General features: G+C 42.8%; 2 protein-coding genes across 2 annotated transcripts; both read right to left on the bottom strand.

Moving 5' to 3' along the window:
• Nucleotides 1-3,885: 3,885 nt before the first annotated feature.
• Nucleotides 3,886-7,459, bottom strand: tyms (thymidylate synthetase). The gene is made up of 7 exons (XM_021562975.3): nucleotides 6,889-7,459; nucleotides 6,619-6,692; nucleotides 5,175-5,349; nucleotides 4,972-5,073; nucleotides 4,669-4,844; nucleotides 4,469-4,540; nucleotides 3,886-4,174 (listed from the first exon to the last, which is right to left on the bottom strand). The coding sequence occupies exons 1-7, from the start codon at nucleotides 7,109-7,111 to the stop codon at nucleotides 4,037-4,039; spliced, it is 960 nt and encodes a 319-aa protein (XP_021418650.1). The 5' UTR covers nucleotides 7,112-7,459; the 3' UTR covers nucleotides 3,886-4,036.
• LOC110489945 (clusterin-like protein 1) lies at nucleotides 7,452-18,306 on the bottom strand. The gene is made up of 9 exons (XM_021562974.3): nucleotides 17,727-18,306; nucleotides 16,606-16,739; nucleotides 14,710-14,858; nucleotides 12,424-12,594; nucleotides 11,836-12,292; nucleotides 11,079-11,213; nucleotides 8,152-8,366; nucleotides 7,838-8,008; nucleotides 7,452-7,673 (listed from the first exon to the last, which is right to left on the bottom strand). Exons 1-9 carry the CDS (start codon nucleotides 17,795-17,797, stop codon nucleotides 7,668-7,670), a joined length of 1,509 nt encoding a protein of 502 aa, XP_021418649.3. The 5' UTR covers nucleotides 17,798-18,306; the 3' UTR covers nucleotides 7,452-7,667.
• Between the last annotated feature and the right edge of the window lie 951 nt (nucleotides 18,307-19,257).

Genomic DNA, 19,257 nt, shown 5'->3' on the forward strand with positions numbered 1-19,257 from the left:
TAAGGTACCACCAGTAGTTCTAACTATTACACAATGCAATAATACATTTGCTTCTTTCATCACCAACCTGGACTACTCTGTCGCCTATGTTGTCATCGAAACTGATCAAGGAATGCGAGGATATGGGTTGAGATTTACTGTGGGCAGGGGCACAGAAATTGGTCAGATTCTTGATCCACAAACTACACAATTTAAATACATTTGGAGTATTATAATTGGTTGGCTTTCTGTAACCAACAAATACATGTTATCCACAGCGTCAAGACAATACAGGCTGGCTTTGTATTAATAGGCACAACTAGAACAAATGCAAGCTGACCATATTATTTCACAGATTTAATGCTAGTTGTCCCAATGTCAACCTACCTGCTAGTCTGAGGATAATACTATCTACTGTTTTCAAATGAATCACTAACTTTCACTTTTGTCCCTTCAAACTGCGGTGGTGTGTGCTGTGGAAACCCTGTCAACCCTAGTTGTGGGGAAATCTAGAGGAGATTGAGTTATTTCTGTGTATTTTACCTTCTCGCCAGCAGTGGGCAGATGTGATGGGTGAGCAGGCCTACACACAGCCACTCCACTAGGCAAGTCGGTTAAGAACAAATTCTTATTTACAATGATGAGTTAACGGCCTTGTTCAGGGGCAGAACGACAGATTTTTACCTTGTCAGCTTGGGGATTTGATCTAGCAACCGTTCAGTTACTGGCGCAACGCTCTCTCCGCTAGGTCACCTGCCGCCCTTCACTGAAAGGTGTGTGCAGCACTTTTCCCCATTTTGTGCCGGATTGGACGAGAGAAATGATTAATTCAGTTGGCCACAGCGGCGGTCCTGAATGCAGTGTTACATTTTTAACATTTCAGTAATTTAGCAGACACTGTTATCCAGAGCGACTTAGTTAGTGCATTCCTCTTAAAATGCTTAGGTGGGACAACCACATATCACAGGCATAGAAAGTACATTTTTCCTCAATAGCGTAGCTATCGGTAGAATCAGAGCTGCAAAACATCCAACTGATATGTAGAGTCGGAAGCTTGATGTTGTCATTGCGTGCTAGGAATATGGAACCAAATTCTAAACTTTTGACTACTTTAATACACAAAGTATTCACTTTTCCCAAAATTTGGTTGTGTAATTTAAAATACATTAAATTGTGATTTTGCATGACTGGCCTACACACACCCCATAATGTCATAGTGGAATTATGTTTTTAGAAATGTTTACAAATGAATAATTGAAAAGCTGAAATGTATTGAGTCAATAAGTATTCAAAGCCTTTGTTATGGCAAGCCTAAATAAGTTCAGGAGAAAAACATGTGCTTAACATGTCACATAAGTTGCATGGACTCACTCTATTGAATGATCACCTCATCTCTGTACTCCACACATTATCTGTGAGGTCCATCAGTCAAGCAGGGAATTTCAAACACAGAATCAACCACAAAGACCAGGGAGGTTTTCCAATGCCTTGCAAAGAAGGCACCTATTGGTAAATGGGTTAATTGAATATCATTGATATAATATAACATTGAATATCCTTTTGAGCATGGTGAAGTTAATAATTACACTTGGGATAGTGTATCAATACACCCAGTCACTACAACGATATAGACGTCCTTCCTAACTCAGTTGCCGTAGAGGAAGGAAAGTGCTCACGGATTTCACCAAGAGGCCGAGGGCTTATAAGTAAACGTTATACGGTAAGGTTGTATTCGGTGCATGGTAACCTGTTGTATTCGGCACGTGACAAATAAGATTTGATTTGACTTTAAAACAGAGTTTAATGGTTGTGATATGAAAAGACTGAGGATGGATCAACACCATTGTCGTTCCTCAAGTCTCATAGCAAAGGGTTTGAATACTTATGTAAATAAGGTATTTCTGTTTTAGTTTTTTAATATATTTGCAAACATTAAAACTTTTTTTTTTTAAAGGTTTTTGAAGAAGGTCCGGGGGGAAAATACCTTGGACCTTCTCCAACATAGTTGAGAAGGAAGTGAGGAAATAGGATGTGAGGAATCACAGAAAGACACATTCAGAAAGAGCCCAGGCATCAGATCCTTCTCACTTCCCCTTACCACCTTGGAGATGGCAGCATGTCCCAGGATGTTGTCGGGGGAGGTGGGCTCTTTGATCCACATGGGTTTGTACTCAGCCAGCCTGGTCCCCCAGGTCACCTACGTCCAAACTCTGGTTGGCATCAATCGTCTTAAACAGAGAAGACACTTGGCTGCAGGATGAATTGGTCCAATCAACTGCATTATGATGTTTACTGCATCCAATGGCATAACAGATTCAATTTACCTGTGTGTTGTTGGGTCCAATCATCTGCCGTATGAGACTCAAGGTCAGCCCCCACCATCACTTTGAACTTGGTCCATCCATCATTTAGTGCAAGACTGTGGGGGCTGACCTAGAGAATGACATTTGCCAGTGAAGTCTCATACAGCAGATGATTGGACCCAACAACACACTTGTAAATCTAATCTGTTACGCCATTGGATGCAGTAAACCTCAATGCAGTGCACAACTATAGGAACATACACAGAGAGACACAGACTGACATAGATACAGAGCCTTCAGAAAGTATTCACACCCCTTGACTTATTCCACATTTTGTTGTTACAGCCTGAATTCAAAATGGATTAAATCGATTTCTCTCTCTCACCCATCTACACACAATACCCCGTAATGACAAAGTGAAAACATGTTTTTAGATTTTTTTTGTGAAGGTTTTGAAAATCAAATATTTAATTTACAACCCTGAGTCAGTACATGTTAGAATAACCTTTGGCAGTGATTACATCTGTGAGTCTTTCTGGGTATGTCTAAGCTTTGCACACCTAGATTGTACAATTAATTATTGAACATAATTCAAGCTCTGTCAAGTTGGTTGTTGCTAGACAGCCATTTTCAAGTCTTGCCATAGATTTTGTAACTAGGTCACTCAGTAACATTCAATATCGTCTTGGTAAGCAACTTCAGAGTATATTTGGCCTTGTGTTCTAGGTTATTGTCCTGCTGAAAGGTGAATTTGTCTCCCAGTGTCTGTTGGAAAGCAGACCAGGTATTCCTCTAGGATTTTTCCTGTGCTTATGGCATTTATTTGTATCCTAAAAAAACTCCCTAGTCCTTGCAGATGACAAGCATACCCATAACAGGAAGCCACCACCATGATTGAAAATATGAAGTGGTACTTAGTGATGTGTTGTATTTGCCCCAAACATAATACTTTGTATTCAGGACAAAGTGAATTTATTTGCCAAATGTTTTGCAGTTTTACTTTAGTCCCTTACTGCAAACACGATGCATAATTTGGAATATTTGTATTATGTAGAGGCTTCCTTTCACTCTTGTCACTTAGGGTAATATTCCAGCCACAATGACAAAACATTCAATATAACCATGACCCCCATAATTACTTTAAATCCATGTGATTATAACTAATATTTGACCTGGGGTCAGGAGCTGAAATTAATTCTGTTCCAGTCTTTCTCAGGATGAGCACTTTAAGTCATGTGATTCAGAACACCCACTACATGCCTCCCAAGGTATGTTTTAATCATAATGACCATCATTTCTGTTGGTCATTGTTCCATCAGGATCCAGGCTACTCCAGTGAGATGTTGGGACTCATCAGTGCAGACACTGATACCCTTCAGAAATGTGGAAGAAGCTCCTGGACCCGTGAGGAATGTGGAGTAGGGTGAAGTGGCCCTAGAAGTGGATCTTTGGTCTGTTATTAATTTCCCCTCACGAATTGTTAAGGTTATGACTGGGGGAGTGTAAGCTGATCCTAGATCTGTACTCTAATGTTCGGTCTCAATAAATTGTTGTTTAATAATTAGAACATGTTTCCAAGCTCTGTGCCAACTAACAAGTCAACTAAATGTATAAATTCTTTATTTACAAAAAAAAATAAATCACATGACAAACAAAATACACACAAAAAAAAAAGGCAACAGGTAGACTGTACCTGAATATTTAAATCAATTAAAAAGGACAACCCCCCCATATATTAGTTAATTGAAGCCCATTTAAACTGCCATCTGCATTTTGATGGTGGGGTGGGGATTGTAGTCAACAATCTCAAAGTCTTCTGCACGGAAGTCATCTATTTTCTCAACCGTCCGGAGGAGCTTCAGCTTGGGGAAGGGCCGAATCTCTCTCTGGAGCTGTAAGGGAAGGGTCATCACGTTTAGGCTGCGGCCAGACATTGTGTCCAAAAACTATAGATCGAGACAATGGTTCTTAAAATGGGAGTCATCCGTTGACGGACAACATCAAAATGGACAATATTATTACATTGTAAAAAATAAAGAAGAACCCTTGAATGAGTAGGTGTGGCCAAACTTAACTGGTACTGTATGCATACACATCTCATTGGCTGTAGCATTACACACCTGTCACTGCAGTGTATATCTCAATGTCAAAGTTGCCCGTGTTGCTGTATCGGGTCATGAACCTACCTGCACTTTGAGGGGTTCGACGTGGTTGCTGTAGATGTGAGCATCTCCCAGAGTGTGCACAAAGTCCCCAGGCTAAAGGGGGAAAAAAAGGCAAGAAATCTCTTAAATTTACTACACCCCTTATTAAAATATCCTCTTTGCTTTTAGTCAAAGGAAGGGAGGTGTTGAGAGTAGGATATTTAAACCAGTGTCTGCCCCACCTTGAGTCCTGTGATGTGAGCGATCATGTAGGTGAGGAGGGCGTAGCTGGCGATGTTGAAGGGCACTCCCAAGCCCATGTCCCCCGAGCGCTGGTACAGCTGGCACGACAGCTCCCCGTCAATGACATAGAACTGGCACAGGGCATGGCAGGGGGGCAGCGCCATGTGGGGCAGGTCTGAGAACAGCACAGGAGTGGGTGTGAGCGATACAAACCAACACTGACTGTTAAGTGTGGAATACACATTGAAATCATTACTGCAAATGTCTGTGCAAAATCAGAATGGAATATTTTAGTCAAATACCCTTGGGGTTCCATGCACACATTATGATTCTCCTGTCTTCTGGATTAGTCTTGATAGTGTCAATAACCATCTGTAGTTGGTCCACACCTTGTCCTGTGTAATCTACAAAGTGAAGTATTAGGCAAGAGAATTAAGCACTACAGTTCAAATTGGTTGGATTGAAACACAACATAATCCTACAACACCATGTCAGGGTGATGGACCTTTGTGCATGTCGCTGTATTCTGCACCATAGTGCCTCCACTGGAAACCGTACACGGGTCCCAAGTCTCCCTCCTCCCGGTCTGTAAACCCCATTTTGTCCAGGAACTGTCTCGATCCATTTGCATCCCAGATCTTCACCCCTTTCTCTGCGAGCTCCTTGGCATTTGTTGAGCCCTACAGCAAACACACAGAACAAGATCCGTCAAGGTCTCTGCCCGATGTATTGGTATGGCGCGCCATCTAGTGGAAACATTCAATTCAATGCATTATAACAGTGACCACGTTTACATGCATACAGTATTCCAGATAGCAGCTCATATCGCGCTTAAGATCTGATTCAGGAATATCTGTTTACATGCACATGTGATATCCCGTTCACGAGTATCCCTGTATCCGTGAATAAACAGAATATTCCTAATTGAACTTCATATGGGTAAAATGGAACAGAAAACTGAAGTGTGGACGGACACTGGCTGTAGGCCTATAACCTTTCACATGTAGGGAAATATAATATTTACTCTTGCAGAATAATGGATACAACAAATAATCATTTGCTCAGCAACAGGAGTGAAGAAATAATATTGTTCAGCATCTCAAGTGTTATCTTCGACACTTATGCACACAGACTGTATTTCAACCACATAAAACATGCGTCCCAGACGAACTGAAGTCTTATCAGAAACGTGTTTCTTTAAAACCGATCAAACTGACGGCATTGGACATTTTACACAGGTCCAATCTTTCCACGGTTTGAGTTGTTGGTGTTTTCTCCCGGTTCCTAAACGAAATAGACAACTTCACCTGTGTCAACTAGATTAATGCATCGATGCATGACATTGTTTTGGTGAGGACTGGTCTTACAAGGCAACAAGTTACGACAGAATAGAAGCTGCGTGTATTTAACTATAGTTGACAAACAAATGGCCTAACAAATGTAGTTAATTATTTGGGGTGAAAATAGCCAGTATGCATTAAGGTCCCGTATGGAATAATTGCATTATTAATGGTGGATCTAACTGCACAGCTAGCCTACTTTTTGAAGTGATTTGTTTTGACAATCAGATGGAAACGTCACCAGACTGCCAACAGTCTATGGTGTTGTGCGATGACGTTTGAGTCACGGGTGTTCGCAGTCTAGGGTGTTGTGTGACGATGGCACGATTTATGCAACCGGAGCCTGCGCAGACCGCGTAAAACAGTAAACCGAATAAGATGTTTACATGAGTTTCCCCGTCTAAAAAGCACCATATCCTAGGCATTTTCTCCTAGTTTTACATAACCCGGGAAAGCTTGTATTCCGGTCATTGTTAAGGGGATATGACGTTAATATTAGCCAACTCAAAAAACAGAATACTTGAGTATTCCGAATAATTTCTGGATATTGGTGTGCATGTAAACGTGGTCACTGATGCATTATTTCGGGGGACATGGCTTCCTTCTTACTTTGATAAACCACAGTAGTTCTTCGAGAATTCCTTTCCAGAAAACCCTTTTCGTCGTCAGCAAAGGAAACTGATCTGGAATGATAAACGAAAAAAAAAAAAAAGCAAGTCATTTGAACAGAGGTCCCATGCAAAGCTAGTTAAGAAGGCAACGTTCAACTTAGGTTGTGCAATTCCCGCCATGGCGGGAAAATTACATATGTTTTAATCGCGCATTAACCGTCTACGCACAACTTCCCACACATACTTAACATTAGTTAAATCGACTTACCCCGGAGACTGTATCTCGTTTGTGAACCGAAAACAGAGATGACCCCCGTTCCTGTTCGGTCTCCCTTTCGATGTCCATGTTGCAAAATGTATTCACATTGGTTCAGATACCCGCGTTCATCACAGAAGAGAGAGAACGAACTTTGTCCCACCTGACTATCTGCCTTCTTAGGCTCTTCGTTATTACAAGGTTCCGCTGTGTGTATATCAGAAGTAGCAGGCATTTTGTTGGTTGGTTGGTTTAACAACAACAAAAAATACTGACACAATTCATGCAGTTGAAGCAGTGGTTGATTTCTTCTACTCCTGTGTTAAATTGAACATTTCCTGGTTTATTTTGGTTTTCCCTCGAAGACACACCTACATAGAAGATATTCCTCCAATCAAGTAAAAGACGAGTGCAAGCGTGATTCTTGGTTTTACAACTGGACCAATGGGAGATTGGGGAAAAAAGGCGCAAAAGGTAATCCCCGCCTCTCTATATGCCGCGAATATAGAGACGAGTGATCAGAAACGAGTGATGTATGAACATAAATAAATAAAAATATCCATGGAAATGTTCACAGTCACAGTTTAATCATCAGTAAAATGTAAAAGTTGATCAAACACATGTTTCTTACATTTTTTTATTCCATCACTTAGTGTATAGAGTATAGCTCGTAGCTCGACCAAATGTTGCATACAACCTTAAACATAATGCTTCATTCCAAGGAACTGGTAGACACACAATGGTAAATTGAGGCTTATGAATAGCACAGCTTGCAAAATCCTCAGATTACTTCATATCTGTGAAAGGATCAGAAACAATGCAGGATACAACCCATTACTTTTGTCATGTATAACTAGCTTGGGCCTATAGCATACTGTATGATACATTTAAATTATAAGTAATTGTCTGGGTACTGTGATCATGGCATGTAGTTTTGCCTAGCTGCAGACTTTATACTTACCTTTGACTGTTTGTAGTGGGCCAGGGCCTCTTGGGCCACATACTGAATGAAGGCAGAGTCCTGCACCTCTAGCTCTGCTGGGACGGAGAGGGTTAATGAAGGAGAGTTCAGGATGTTCAACACCACTCTGGTGTCACCTTTAAACCCATTATCCCTCACCTGTAGAACCACCTGGAAACATATTACAACACAGTAATCATGAAAATAATATTCTTTTTTTTTTTTCTAAAGGGCTGAAATCATCATCAACAACATCATCATCACCATCAGAGGTACAAAGGGACAACCATTATACGTGTGTACTGTGAACTTACCGCGCTCACACCGAAGACGTACTGAGGACCCAGGGTGCCATTGGTGAGCTGCGTCACCCAGCCATATTTGGCCTCCATGGCGCTGAGCCAGGTGCGTGTGTCATCCGTGTGTTTCTGGACCACCTGCAGCATCTCCTCATACTGCAGACGAGACGTGTTGAGCAGCCGGTAGGTCTCCTCCAGCGCAGAGTGGAGTTCCCTAACACTGGGACACTCTGGGGGAACATGATACAGATAAGGGGAGAGTGGGGAGAAATGTAGTAATTTCTTACATTCAGCATCAACTCTGTCAAGGGAAATATAGTATTCTTTATAACGAAGATGTCTACATGTATGTCAGGATGTTGTGTATCCCTGGAAATAATCAGAATGTATGTAAACATTACTGCTGGACAGGGTAAGTTAAGCCGCCTACACGTTTCTGTACTAAATGTAATATTACCACTACCTTTTAAAACCATGTCTATCTTTCTTTCCCAAACACAATTCAACACAATCACGTTTTTGTCTGTTAATCATTTTAAGCAGCTGTTAACACAGATTTCACTTTTTTTTAAAACACTTTTAACATAGGCCAGGCCCTGTTGTTATCTCATATCCCAGCGATAATGCCTTGCATTACAACTGAGAAGAAAACACTTCAATTTGCTCAACTTGCCATTGGCTCAATTTACCGTAAGGCAAACATTTTGACTATATTAGCCCACACAGTTACAAGGAAGCAATTTCATGCTAGGTTTAGGTACCTCATATTTAAGTTTATAGAGACCACAACTGATCTAGAGAACAACCTTTAAATTATCTACTTTGGTTTAGATACAAGCATCATGAAACCTCTAACACAATATATTAATTTGACTTGGTGAAAATCGGTTTTTGGACCTAATTTGTTACAACCTTTTCCATGTGGTTTCTTCCTTCACAAATTCCATGAATTGACAACCTCTTCCTAAATATTTGGTGAAATTAGACATTTTGTACAGTGGGGCAAAAAAGTATTTAGTCAGCCACCAATTGTGCAAGTTCTCCCATTTAAAAAGATAAGAGAGGCCTGTAATTGTCATCATAGGTACACTTCAACTATGACAGACAAACTTAGGGAAAAAAATCCAGAAAATCACATTGTAGGATTTTTTATGAATTTATTTGCAAATTATGGTGGAAAATAAGTATTTGGTCACCTACAAACAAGCAAGATTTCTGGCTCTCACAGACCTGTAACTTCTTCTTTAAGAGGCTCCTCTGTCCTCCACTCGTTACCTGTATTAATGGCACCTGTTTGAACTTGTTATCAGTATAAAAGACACCTGTCCACAACCTCAAACAGCCACACTCCAAACTCCACTATGGCCAAGACCAAAGGGCTGTCAAAGGACACCAGAAACAAAATTGTAGACCTGCACCAGGCTGGGAAGAGTGAATCTGCAATAGGTAAGCAGCTTGGTTTGAAGACATCAACTTTGGGTGCAATTATTAGGAAATGGAAGACATACAAGACCACTGATCTCACCAATCTCCCTCGATCTGGGGCTCCACGCAAGATCTCACCCCGTGGGGTCAAAATGATCAAAAGGACGGTGAGCAAAAATCCCAGAACCACACGGGGGGACCTAGTGAATGACCTGCAGAGAGCTGGGACCAAAGTAACAAAGCCTACCATCAGTAACACACTACGCCGCCAGGGACTCAAATCCTGCAGTGCCAGACGTGTCCCCCTGCTTAAGCCAGTACATGTCCAGGCCCATCTGAAGTTTGCTAGAGAGCATTTGGATGATCCAGAATAAGATTGGGAGAATGTCATATGGTCAGATGAAACCAAAATATAACTTTTTGGTAAAAACTCAACTCGTCGTGTTTGGAGGACAAAGAATACTGAGTTGCATCCAAATAACACCATACCTACTGTGAAGCATGGGGGTGGAAACATCATGCTTTGGCTGTTTTTCTGCAAAGTGACAAGGACGACTGATCTGTGTAAAGGAAAGAATGAATGGGGCCATGTATCGTGAGATTTTGAGTGAAAACCTCCTTCCATCATTAAGGGCATTGAAGATGAAACGTGGCTGGGTCTTTCAGTATGACAATGATCCCAAACACACCGCCCGGGCAACGAAGGAGTGGCTTCGTAAGAAGCATTTCAAAGTCCTGGAGTGGCCTAGCCAGTCTCCAGATCTCAACCCCATAGAAAATCTTTGGAAGGAGTTGAAAGTCCGTGTTGCCCAGCAACAGCCCCAAAACATCACTGCTCTAGAGGAGATCTGCATGGAGGAATGGGCCAAAATACCAGCAACAGTGTGTGAAAACCTTGTGAAGACTTACAGAAAACGTTTGACCTCTGTCATTGCCAACAAAGGGTATATAACAAAGTATTGAGAAACTTTTGTTATTGACCAAATGCTTATTTTCCACCATAATTTGCAAATAAATGCATTAAAAATCCTACAATGTGATTTTCTGGATTTTTTTCTTCTCATTTTGTCTGTCATAGTTGAATTGTACCTATGATGAAAATTACAGGCCTCTCTCATCTTTTTAAGTGGGAGAACTTGCACAATTGGTGGCTGACTAAATACTTTTTTGCCCCACTGCATATGGTTTCCTAGAAACAAGGGTAGTTCAATTTACCAATTTTGCTCAACTTACCCCATTCCCCCCTATAACACTGTGCTTGCGTAACAGTAAAGCTTCCTTACCTGTCCCTGTCTTAGCTAATTACACTAGAAAAGCTAGTGATTTGCAAATTGAGACCAACTCTGTTACACAACGGCATGGTCAAACACTTAAGTTAACAGTCTAGAAGCTAGACCGTAGAACACCATTTCATGGGAATCCCCAAGGGGCGCAATGTGTAATTTAAACCATGTGTTCCAATAGGACAGGCAACCTTTTAATTCAATGAGAGTTCAATAATGATCATCAATATTTACCTTTCACCAAAGTGTCCTGACAGGACTCGCACAGTCTCTGCAGCTGCCAGCACTCTGCTACCTGCCTGCGGAGCTGTCTACAGAGATACATGTCTGGGAATGGAACTGGGACCCAGCTCCAGCTAGGGAAGGACTCTGTGTTTTTGGAAAGGGGTACAGCACACAGGAAAACATCATCAGAGCTGTATCAAATTAGAGAGACACCACAATGTGATAACTATAGCACAGAGTTTCTAAACCCAGAGGCCCAACATTGAAATTATTTTGGGAACACTTTGCGAAGCAGACTCGACAGACCAATCAGGGGTTTGGGGTTTGGGAAGTCAATGGGAGAAAGTATTGGTTGTTATTTTTTCTCTAAATCTAAAGGCACAAACTAGATTCGAGTCAATGTCTTACGTAGCTGAACATGTTATTACTCCAACCTCATGAAAGGGATGCCTCTGATTTGACGGCCTGCACATGAGCAGTTCGGTGCGAGAATGACAGTTAGACACGATGACGTGTTTATGCGCATGAGCTTAGCTAGCCAACGTTGCCATGACATCGCCTACAAGCGCAATCTGGGATTTATATTGGAGGAGCAGTTTCTAGGCATCTTCATACTATACAATCGTTGACTATAGTACTTAGATCTTGAAATCTCTACATTATATAATGGTATATGAAATAGATACTGTATTTCCTGACAAATCTGATAATGATCAAATTTGCCAGTAGTCTGAATGTGTATCGAATGGCTATTATCATTGGATACCTCTCTGCTGCCAAGACTCCTCATCTACAGCCTCCTGCATCTCGTCCAAGACATCTGTCATTGCATCGCTGAAGTCTTCCACTACCGCCCGGCCAAAGTCATATACTTCCTCCAGCACATCATCTAGGCCCATGCTGCCCAGGCGGCCCATGCCCATGAAGAAGACCCCACTAGGGGACTCCTGTGTGGGGGAGAGGGGCTTGGGCTTCAGCTTAGTGGTGAAGGCCACCCAGAAGCCATGGCCAAACTCTTTGTGCATGTTGTTGACCAGCTCTGTGCTCCGGTTGTGCAGGGAGCTCATTTTCCCTTGCATCTGACTGAAGGAGGCATTCAGCCGCACCAGCTCCAGATCTGGATCGTCCGAGTTCTGGGTCTGGTTCAGGTTATCTTGGTTCTGATTGACAACCTGGTCTGGAGTTTCCAGTTGAGAGGATAACTTCCTGAAGAACTCTTCCACCTGTGAGCAGAAGAGAACCAAATACCTAAATGGAGCTGAATTTGTACCAATCTTGGGCCTACTTGATAAGACATGGGTCAATGCAGCCGTGGATGTGTAAGGGGCCTTGAAGGCAGATATAAAGGCCTTACTTTGAAAGAGAAGGAGGAGAAGCCTCTCCGGCAGGTGGAGGTGTAAAATGTCTTGCACGTGTCTTCCAGGCAGGGTCGACACTCCATAAATGATGTCTTTAGCGAATCATGGCACTGCTCCTCCGCCTTCTGAAGCTTTAGCTCCGCCTCTGTGGCCAGTTGCACTGCCCCCTTCAGTAAAATAAAGAGTAAGTTGTAGTTGCCCTTAGATGCAGATCTTGGGTTCGTTTTGCATTTCCCCCCTCCAATATGGAATAGACCATATTGGGAACTAAAATGCAGCCAAAATTGTAAATTCAATAGCAAACTGGGGTGTTCTTTAGAGGTATTAACAGGCAAGATCAACTGGACTGACTTAATGGAAGCACATTTCAATGATCATAACTATGAAAAAGTACTGTGCTGCATTTTAATATAACCATGCCTAATGGTCCTTGTAACCTCTCAATTTCTTCCTGGTTACCTCTGTACTAATCTCTGTCAGTGTGTAGGGTGAATGTGTGGTCAATGAAGAGAGAAAGAGGAGGATGTGGTTCTGAGGCCCCTTCAGCTCAGCGGTCCTCCTAGGCCCTGGCTCACAGTACCCTCCCTTCTGAACGAATGCAGAACACAGACATAAATCTACAGTCAGCCCATTAATCCTGACTGGGCTGTACTCTACGCCCTCCTTAGGTCCACATCCACAACTCACTGTCTGCTTTGTATGAGCTTTTTTTTATGAGGCAGGAACTATGCGATGGGTGTCTGTGTGTGGGGAAGTCAGAGCGTTGGTGTCAGTGTACGGCATGTAGAAGATGGTGAGCCTGTTTGCATCCCAAATGGAACCCTAAACCCTATGCAATACATAGGGAATAGGGTGCCATTTGGGACACAGCCCGTTAGATTCAGGATGATGAATGCTTTTTTGGACTCCAATCTCTCACCGTGGATGAATTTTTTACAGTGGGGTTTATTTTATTGATGATATAATCAGATATGACGTTATTTATTCATTTGGAGGACATTCTTATCCTCGGGGAAGAGCATAACTTACATATTTGTACATATGCTTAATAGAGTTACATCAACGCAAATTGTCTCGTGCCTTAAATGCTGTGGTGTGTTCAACCAAGTGCTATCTTTCACTGCCTAAATCATATGCAGATAATAATCTGTGATTTGTTATTATCATGGTACCTTGCACATTGCCTTCGGAAAGTATTCAGACCCCTTGACTTTTTCCACATGTTGTAAAGTTAGGGCCTTCTTCTAAAATGGATTTTTTTTTAAATTCCCTTCATCAATCTACACACAATACCCCATAATGACAATGCAAAAACAGTTTTTTTTTTATTGTACTCTACGCCCTCCTTAAGTCCACATCCACAACTCAGTGTCTGCTTTGTGGTCTCTGTATGACCCTTTTTTTATGAGGCAGAAAATGTGTGATGGGTTTCTGTGTATGAGGAAGTCAGATCTGCAGCATTTAAGGTCCCCAAGAACACAGTGGCCTCCATCATTCTTAAATGGAAGAAGTTTGGAACTTGATTGGAGTCCACCTGTCGAAAATTCATTTGATTGGACATTGGAAAGGCACACACCTGTCTATATAAGGTCCCACAGTTGACAGTGCATGTCAGAGCCAAAACCAAGCCATGATGTAGAGGAAATTGTCCTTAGAACTCCGAGACAGAATTGTGTCGAGGCACAGATCTGGGGAAGGGTACCAAAACTTCAGCGGGATCTGTAGTAACGCAGTTAGCACTGCGATGCAGTGCCTTTTAGACCACTGTGCCACTCGGGAGGCCCTGAAATATCACATTTACATAAGTATTCAGACCCTTTACTCAGTACTTTGTTGAAGAACCTTTGGCAGCGATAACAGCCTCAAGTCTTCTTGGGTATAACGATGCAAGAATGAGTTTCACCCATTCTCTCTGTACTTTGCTCCATTCATCTTTGTTTCCTCTGACCCATTGGTGCGGCTGGCCTCCGGGTTAAGCGTGCGTGGTGTCAAGGAACAGTGCGGCTTGACGGGGTTGTTTCGAGGGACGCACGGCTCTCGATCTTCGCCTCTCCCGAGTCCGCACGGGAGTTGCAGCGATGGGATAAGACTGTAACTACCAATTGGATATGACAAAAGTTCTACAGACCTATTTTTACTTTGTCATTTTGGGGGTATTGTGTGCGGAATGATGAAGGGGGAAAAACCAATTTGATCCAGGGCTATGAATACTTTCCGAATGCACTGTATATGTTACTGTATGATGATTTTATGTGCACGGCTTTGTCTGTGAAATGGCTTACCTTCCTCTTGTCGCTACTTTCTTTGAGGGTCTTCATGAGGTGTTCATGCTTCTCTTGGTTCTTCTCCATCACCTCCTTCATCCGTTTCACCCCAAACAAGGCTCTCTTCATCTCCTCGTCAACATAACGCTCACCATCCCTCGACAGCCCTGGACCCAGAACCAACAGAGAAAACATCTGGATATAGGCCAGACAGATTACCGGGACATTTACTCAGAGCATGCGCGGACCAACTGGCAAGTGTATTCACGGACATTTTCAACCTCTCCCTGACCGAGTCTCTTATACCTACATGTTTCAAGCAGACCACCATAATCCTTGTGCCCAAGGAAGCGAAGGTAACCTGCCTAAACGACTACAGCCCCGTAACACTCACGTAGGTAGCCATGAAGTGCTTTGAAAGGCTGGTCATGGCTCACACCAACACCATCATCCCAGAAACCCTAGACCCACTCCAATTTGCATAACGCCCCAACAGATCCACAGACGACGCAATCTCAATCGCACTCCACACTGCCTCTTTCCCACCTGGACAAAAACTTCCTGTCAGGCCGCCCCCCAGGTGGTAAGGGTAGACCACAACACATCTGCCACGCTGATCCTCAACTCACAGGCCCCTCAGAGGTGCGTGCTTAGTCCCCTCCTGTACTCCCTGTTCACCCACGACTGCGGCAAGCACGACTCCAACACCATCATTAAGTTTGCTGACGACACAATGGTGGTAGGCCTGATCACCGACAACGATGAGACAGCCTATAGGGAGGAGGTCAGAGACCTGGCAGTATGGTGCCAGGACAACAACCTCTCTCTCAACGTGAGCAACACAAAGGAGATGATCGTGGACTACAGGAAAAGGAGGGCCGAACAAGCCCCCATTCACATCGACAGGGCTGTAGTGGAACGGGTCGAGAAATACAAGTTCCTTGGTATCCACATCACCAACAAACTATCATGGTCCAAACACACCAAGAAAGTTGTGAAGAGGGCACGACAACTCCTATTCCCCCTTAGCAGACTGAAAAGATTTGGCATGGGTCCCCAGATCCTTAAAAAGTTCTACAGCTGCACCATCGAGAGCATCCTGACCGGTTGCATCACCACTTGGTATAGCAACTGCTCGGTATCTGACCATAAGGCGCTTCAGAGGGTAGTGCGTACAGCCCAGTACATCACTAGGTCCAAGATACCTAACATCCAGGACCTATATACTAGTCGGTGACAGAAGAAGGCCCAAACTCCAGTCACCCAAGTCATAGACTGTTCTCCCTGCTACCTCACGGCAAGCGGTACCAGAGCGCCAAGTCTAGGTCCAAAAGGCTCCTTAACAGCTTCTACCCCCAAGCCATAAGACTGCTGAACAATTGATCAAATGGCCACTAGACTATTTACATTGACACCCCCTTTGTTTTTACACTGCTGCTACTCACTGTTTATTATCTATGCATAGTCACTTTACCCCTACCTACGTGCACAAATTACCTCGACTAACCTGCACATTGACTCGGTACCGGTACCCCCTGTATATAGCCTCGTTATTGTTATTTTATTGTGTTAATATTTACTTTTGTTTATTTGATTAAATACTCTGTTTTTTGAACGGCATTGTTGGTTAAGTGCTTGTAAGTAAGCATTTCAAGGTTTACCCCTGTTGGATTCGGCACGTGACAAATAACATTTGATTTGATTTGATTTTGATTTGATTTTGATTGCCATTATGTGTCACCGATAGTCCTGGTAAAGTATGGTCCTTCCAATGCCAGGGTTGTGGGTTCAAGGAATATGAAAATGTTTGCATGCACTACTGTAAGTCAATTTGGATAAAAGGCTTTGCTGAGCGTCACATGTTAGATAAAGGTGAAGAACGTTGCATGTGGTATAGTACATTTCGAAACTCACCCTGGAGAACATCCTCACTCAGTTCTGTGGGAGAGGGGTCGGGGCCACAGTGCAGGACCCCAAGAGATGAAATGTAGAGGGTGAGAATCAGCAGTGCTCTCATCTTCACTGGCGTACTCTCACAGGCTGCAGCTCTGAAACACAACCAATTGGTTAAATATTAGGACTTGACGTCAGAGCGATACAGAAAAAACGTGCTCTCTTGACTGGCCCCGTAGGCATGTCACAATGGGGCCTCCGGATGATCGTGGCTCTGCCGGCTGTGGACTTTGAGATGACTTTTTCTCACGGAACCTTCCTGGAAGTCATTGATTCATCGACAGTTCTGGATCTTGCCTGATCTTCACAGACAAGAGGATTTGAATAGACACCTGACATGACGTAGGGATCCCGTTGTCTGCCACCAGGGGGTGCAAATATCTTAAGCATTCAAAGGATTGGTGAAAAGATGCCAATGATTTCGAAGCCATGAAGGGCAACGGATGGGAATAATCAATAGCTCAATAGACTATTTATGCTTATTGTTCAAATGTTAGAGATGGGTTATACTTAAAATATGTATGTTCAACTTTACAAAATAAATCATCTGTCTCTCTCCACTGAAATGCAAATGAAGTAACTGAATAGTGGCTGGAAAACAACATGGTAAACTGAATAGCAACCAGGGTTGGGGTCAATTCTGTTTCCCTTCCAATCAATTCAGGAAGTACGCTGAAATTCCAATTCTCTTCTATGCTTTTCAACAAGGAACATTTGGTTTACTTTCTAAATTGGCTGGAATTAAATTGGAATTGACTCCAACCCTGATAGCCACTCAATACTACATAAAAGAGTTTTCCTCCTACTGACAATAATCTCTATTTCAGTATAATAAAAATATCATCCATAGAAAAGACTGCAACAGCCAAACACATCACAAAACACACCATACCTTTCTCATACCAGAATATCAGTCATCAGTTATTGCCAATACGAACAGAGATCCTGCATACCAGCATCCATAGTAGCCTACATACATGCCTAATTACTTACTCAATACATACCAGAAACCAATCAGAAAGCAAAGCTACAACACGTGATGGGAGCATGCTATAGGATGAATGGCACAAACGTACGTTTACCTTGAGAGATGAGAGAAAACAGAAGCAGCAGACTTGGTAGCGCCGTGCGGTCGAGCGTGATGTGTTCGCATTAACCCAAGGATTTTGTTCTATTTATATGACTGTAGACAGCAGTCATCTTAGATCCAATTAGCCTATTTGCAATATCGACCATTAAGCCTGCCGTCATCCACACCTCACCTGCACAGCTGACTGGAGATTACCGTTTCAGTGCATACATAACAAAACAAAAAAAAACAACAATCTGCTTATCTTTTCCATAGGACTTCAGAGCCTTTTCTCCACAGGCTACGTGTCTCAGTGAAACTATTTCCACGAATCGCCCATATTCACACGGCAGAGAGAGAAGGCCGACCCATGGCGGACATTGGCACCGAAGTTTGAGTGTTGGCTCTACTCTGAATCGAATCTGTTTGCCATGGCCATCACACATACACAACCCAGGGCCTCACTGTGGCTCCATGCCAGAAAGACCCAAACTCTAAACCGAACCCCATGGCACGAAGACCTCCTTTCCCTTGGGCCCCGTAATATCCACCATGCATGCAACACCGCTTTCGTTTTTGCATGACTGAAAAATGACTGTGCTCTCTCTGTGTGTGTGTGTGTGTGTGTGTGTGTGTGTGTGTGTGTGTGTGTGTGTGTGTGTGTGTGTGTGTGTGTGTGTGTGTGTGTGTGTGTGTGTATGTGTGTGTGTGTGTGTGTGTGTGAATTGGTCTGTGGGAATGTTGTTTCCTTTTCACTTTCTGACCATTTTTACGTCATCCTGATTATATTAATATCGAGCTCTGGTCCAGGGCCTTGGTGCACGTTCCTTGACTGACTTAATGTAGAAATGTGACTTACGCCCTGGACCAGGACTAGTCAATATCTAAACTGTATGGTAGCAGGTTGGTAAATGTGGAACACATTTGTATTGACATATTCCACATTTTGTTGTGTTAAAGCCTGAATTTAAAATGAATTAAATTCACCCATATACACACAAAACTCCATAATGACAAAGTGAAAACATGTTTTGGTAATTTTTGGCAAATTTATTGTAAATTAAATACAGAATTATCTCATTGACATAAGTATTCACACCCCTGAGTCAATACATGTTAGAATCACCTTTGGCAGCAATCACAGCTGTGAGTCTCTCTGGGTAAGTATCTAAGAGCTTTGCACACCTGGATTGTACAATATTTGCACAAAATTCTTCAAGCTGTGTCAAGTTGGGGCCAAGCAGTTGCCATACCAGGCGGTAATGCAACCAGTTAGAATGCTCTCGATGGTGCAGCTGTCAAACTTTTTGAGGATCTGAGGACACATGCCAAATATTTTCAGTCTCCTGAGGGGGAATAGGTGTTGTTGAGCCCTCTTCACAACTGTCTTGGTGTGTTTGGACCATGATAGTTTGTTGGTGGTGTGGACACCAATGAAATTGAAGCTTTCAACCTGCTCCACTACAGCCCCGTCGATGAGAATGGGGGCATGCCCGGTACTCCTTTTCCTGTAGTCCACAATCATCTCCTTAGTCTTGATCACG

Source organism: Oncorhynchus mykiss, chromosome 15 (assembly GCF_057628025.1).
Source record: "Oncorhynchus mykiss isolate SJ-2025 chromosome 15, ASM5762802v1, whole genome shotgun sequence".
Classification (NCBI taxonomy): domain Eukaryota; kingdom Metazoa; phylum Chordata; class Actinopteri; order Salmoniformes; family Salmonidae; genus Oncorhynchus; species Oncorhynchus mykiss.

Excerpts from the sequence above, each read along its gene's own strand:
- tyms (XM_021562975.3), bottom strand. The coding sequence starts at position 7,111 with ATGCCTGCTACTTCTGATATACACACAGCGGAACCTTGTAATAACGAA. Across the intron at positions 5,350-6,618 it reads AACTACTGTGGTTTATCAAA|GGCTCAACAAATGCCAAGGA; the intron begins GTAAGAAGGAAG and ends TGTTTGCTGTAG. Across the intron at positions 4,845-4,971 it reads GTGTGCATGGAACCCCAAGG|ACCTGCCCCACATGGCGCTG; the intron begins GTATTTGACTAA and ends TGCTGTTCTCAG.
- LOC110489945 (XM_021562974.3), bottom strand. The coding sequence starts at position 17,797 with ATGCGAACACATCACGCTCGACCGCACGGCGCTACCAAGTCTGCTGCT. Across the intron at positions 14,859-16,605 it reads GAGTGAGGATGTTCTCCAGG|GGCTGTCGAGGGATGGTGAG; the intron begins GTGAGTTTCGAA and ends TTCTGGGTCCAG. Across the intron at positions 11,214-11,835 it reads GGAGTCTTGGCAGCAGAGAG|AGTCCTTCCCTAGCTGGAGC; the intron begins GTATCCAATGAT and ends CCAAAAACACAG.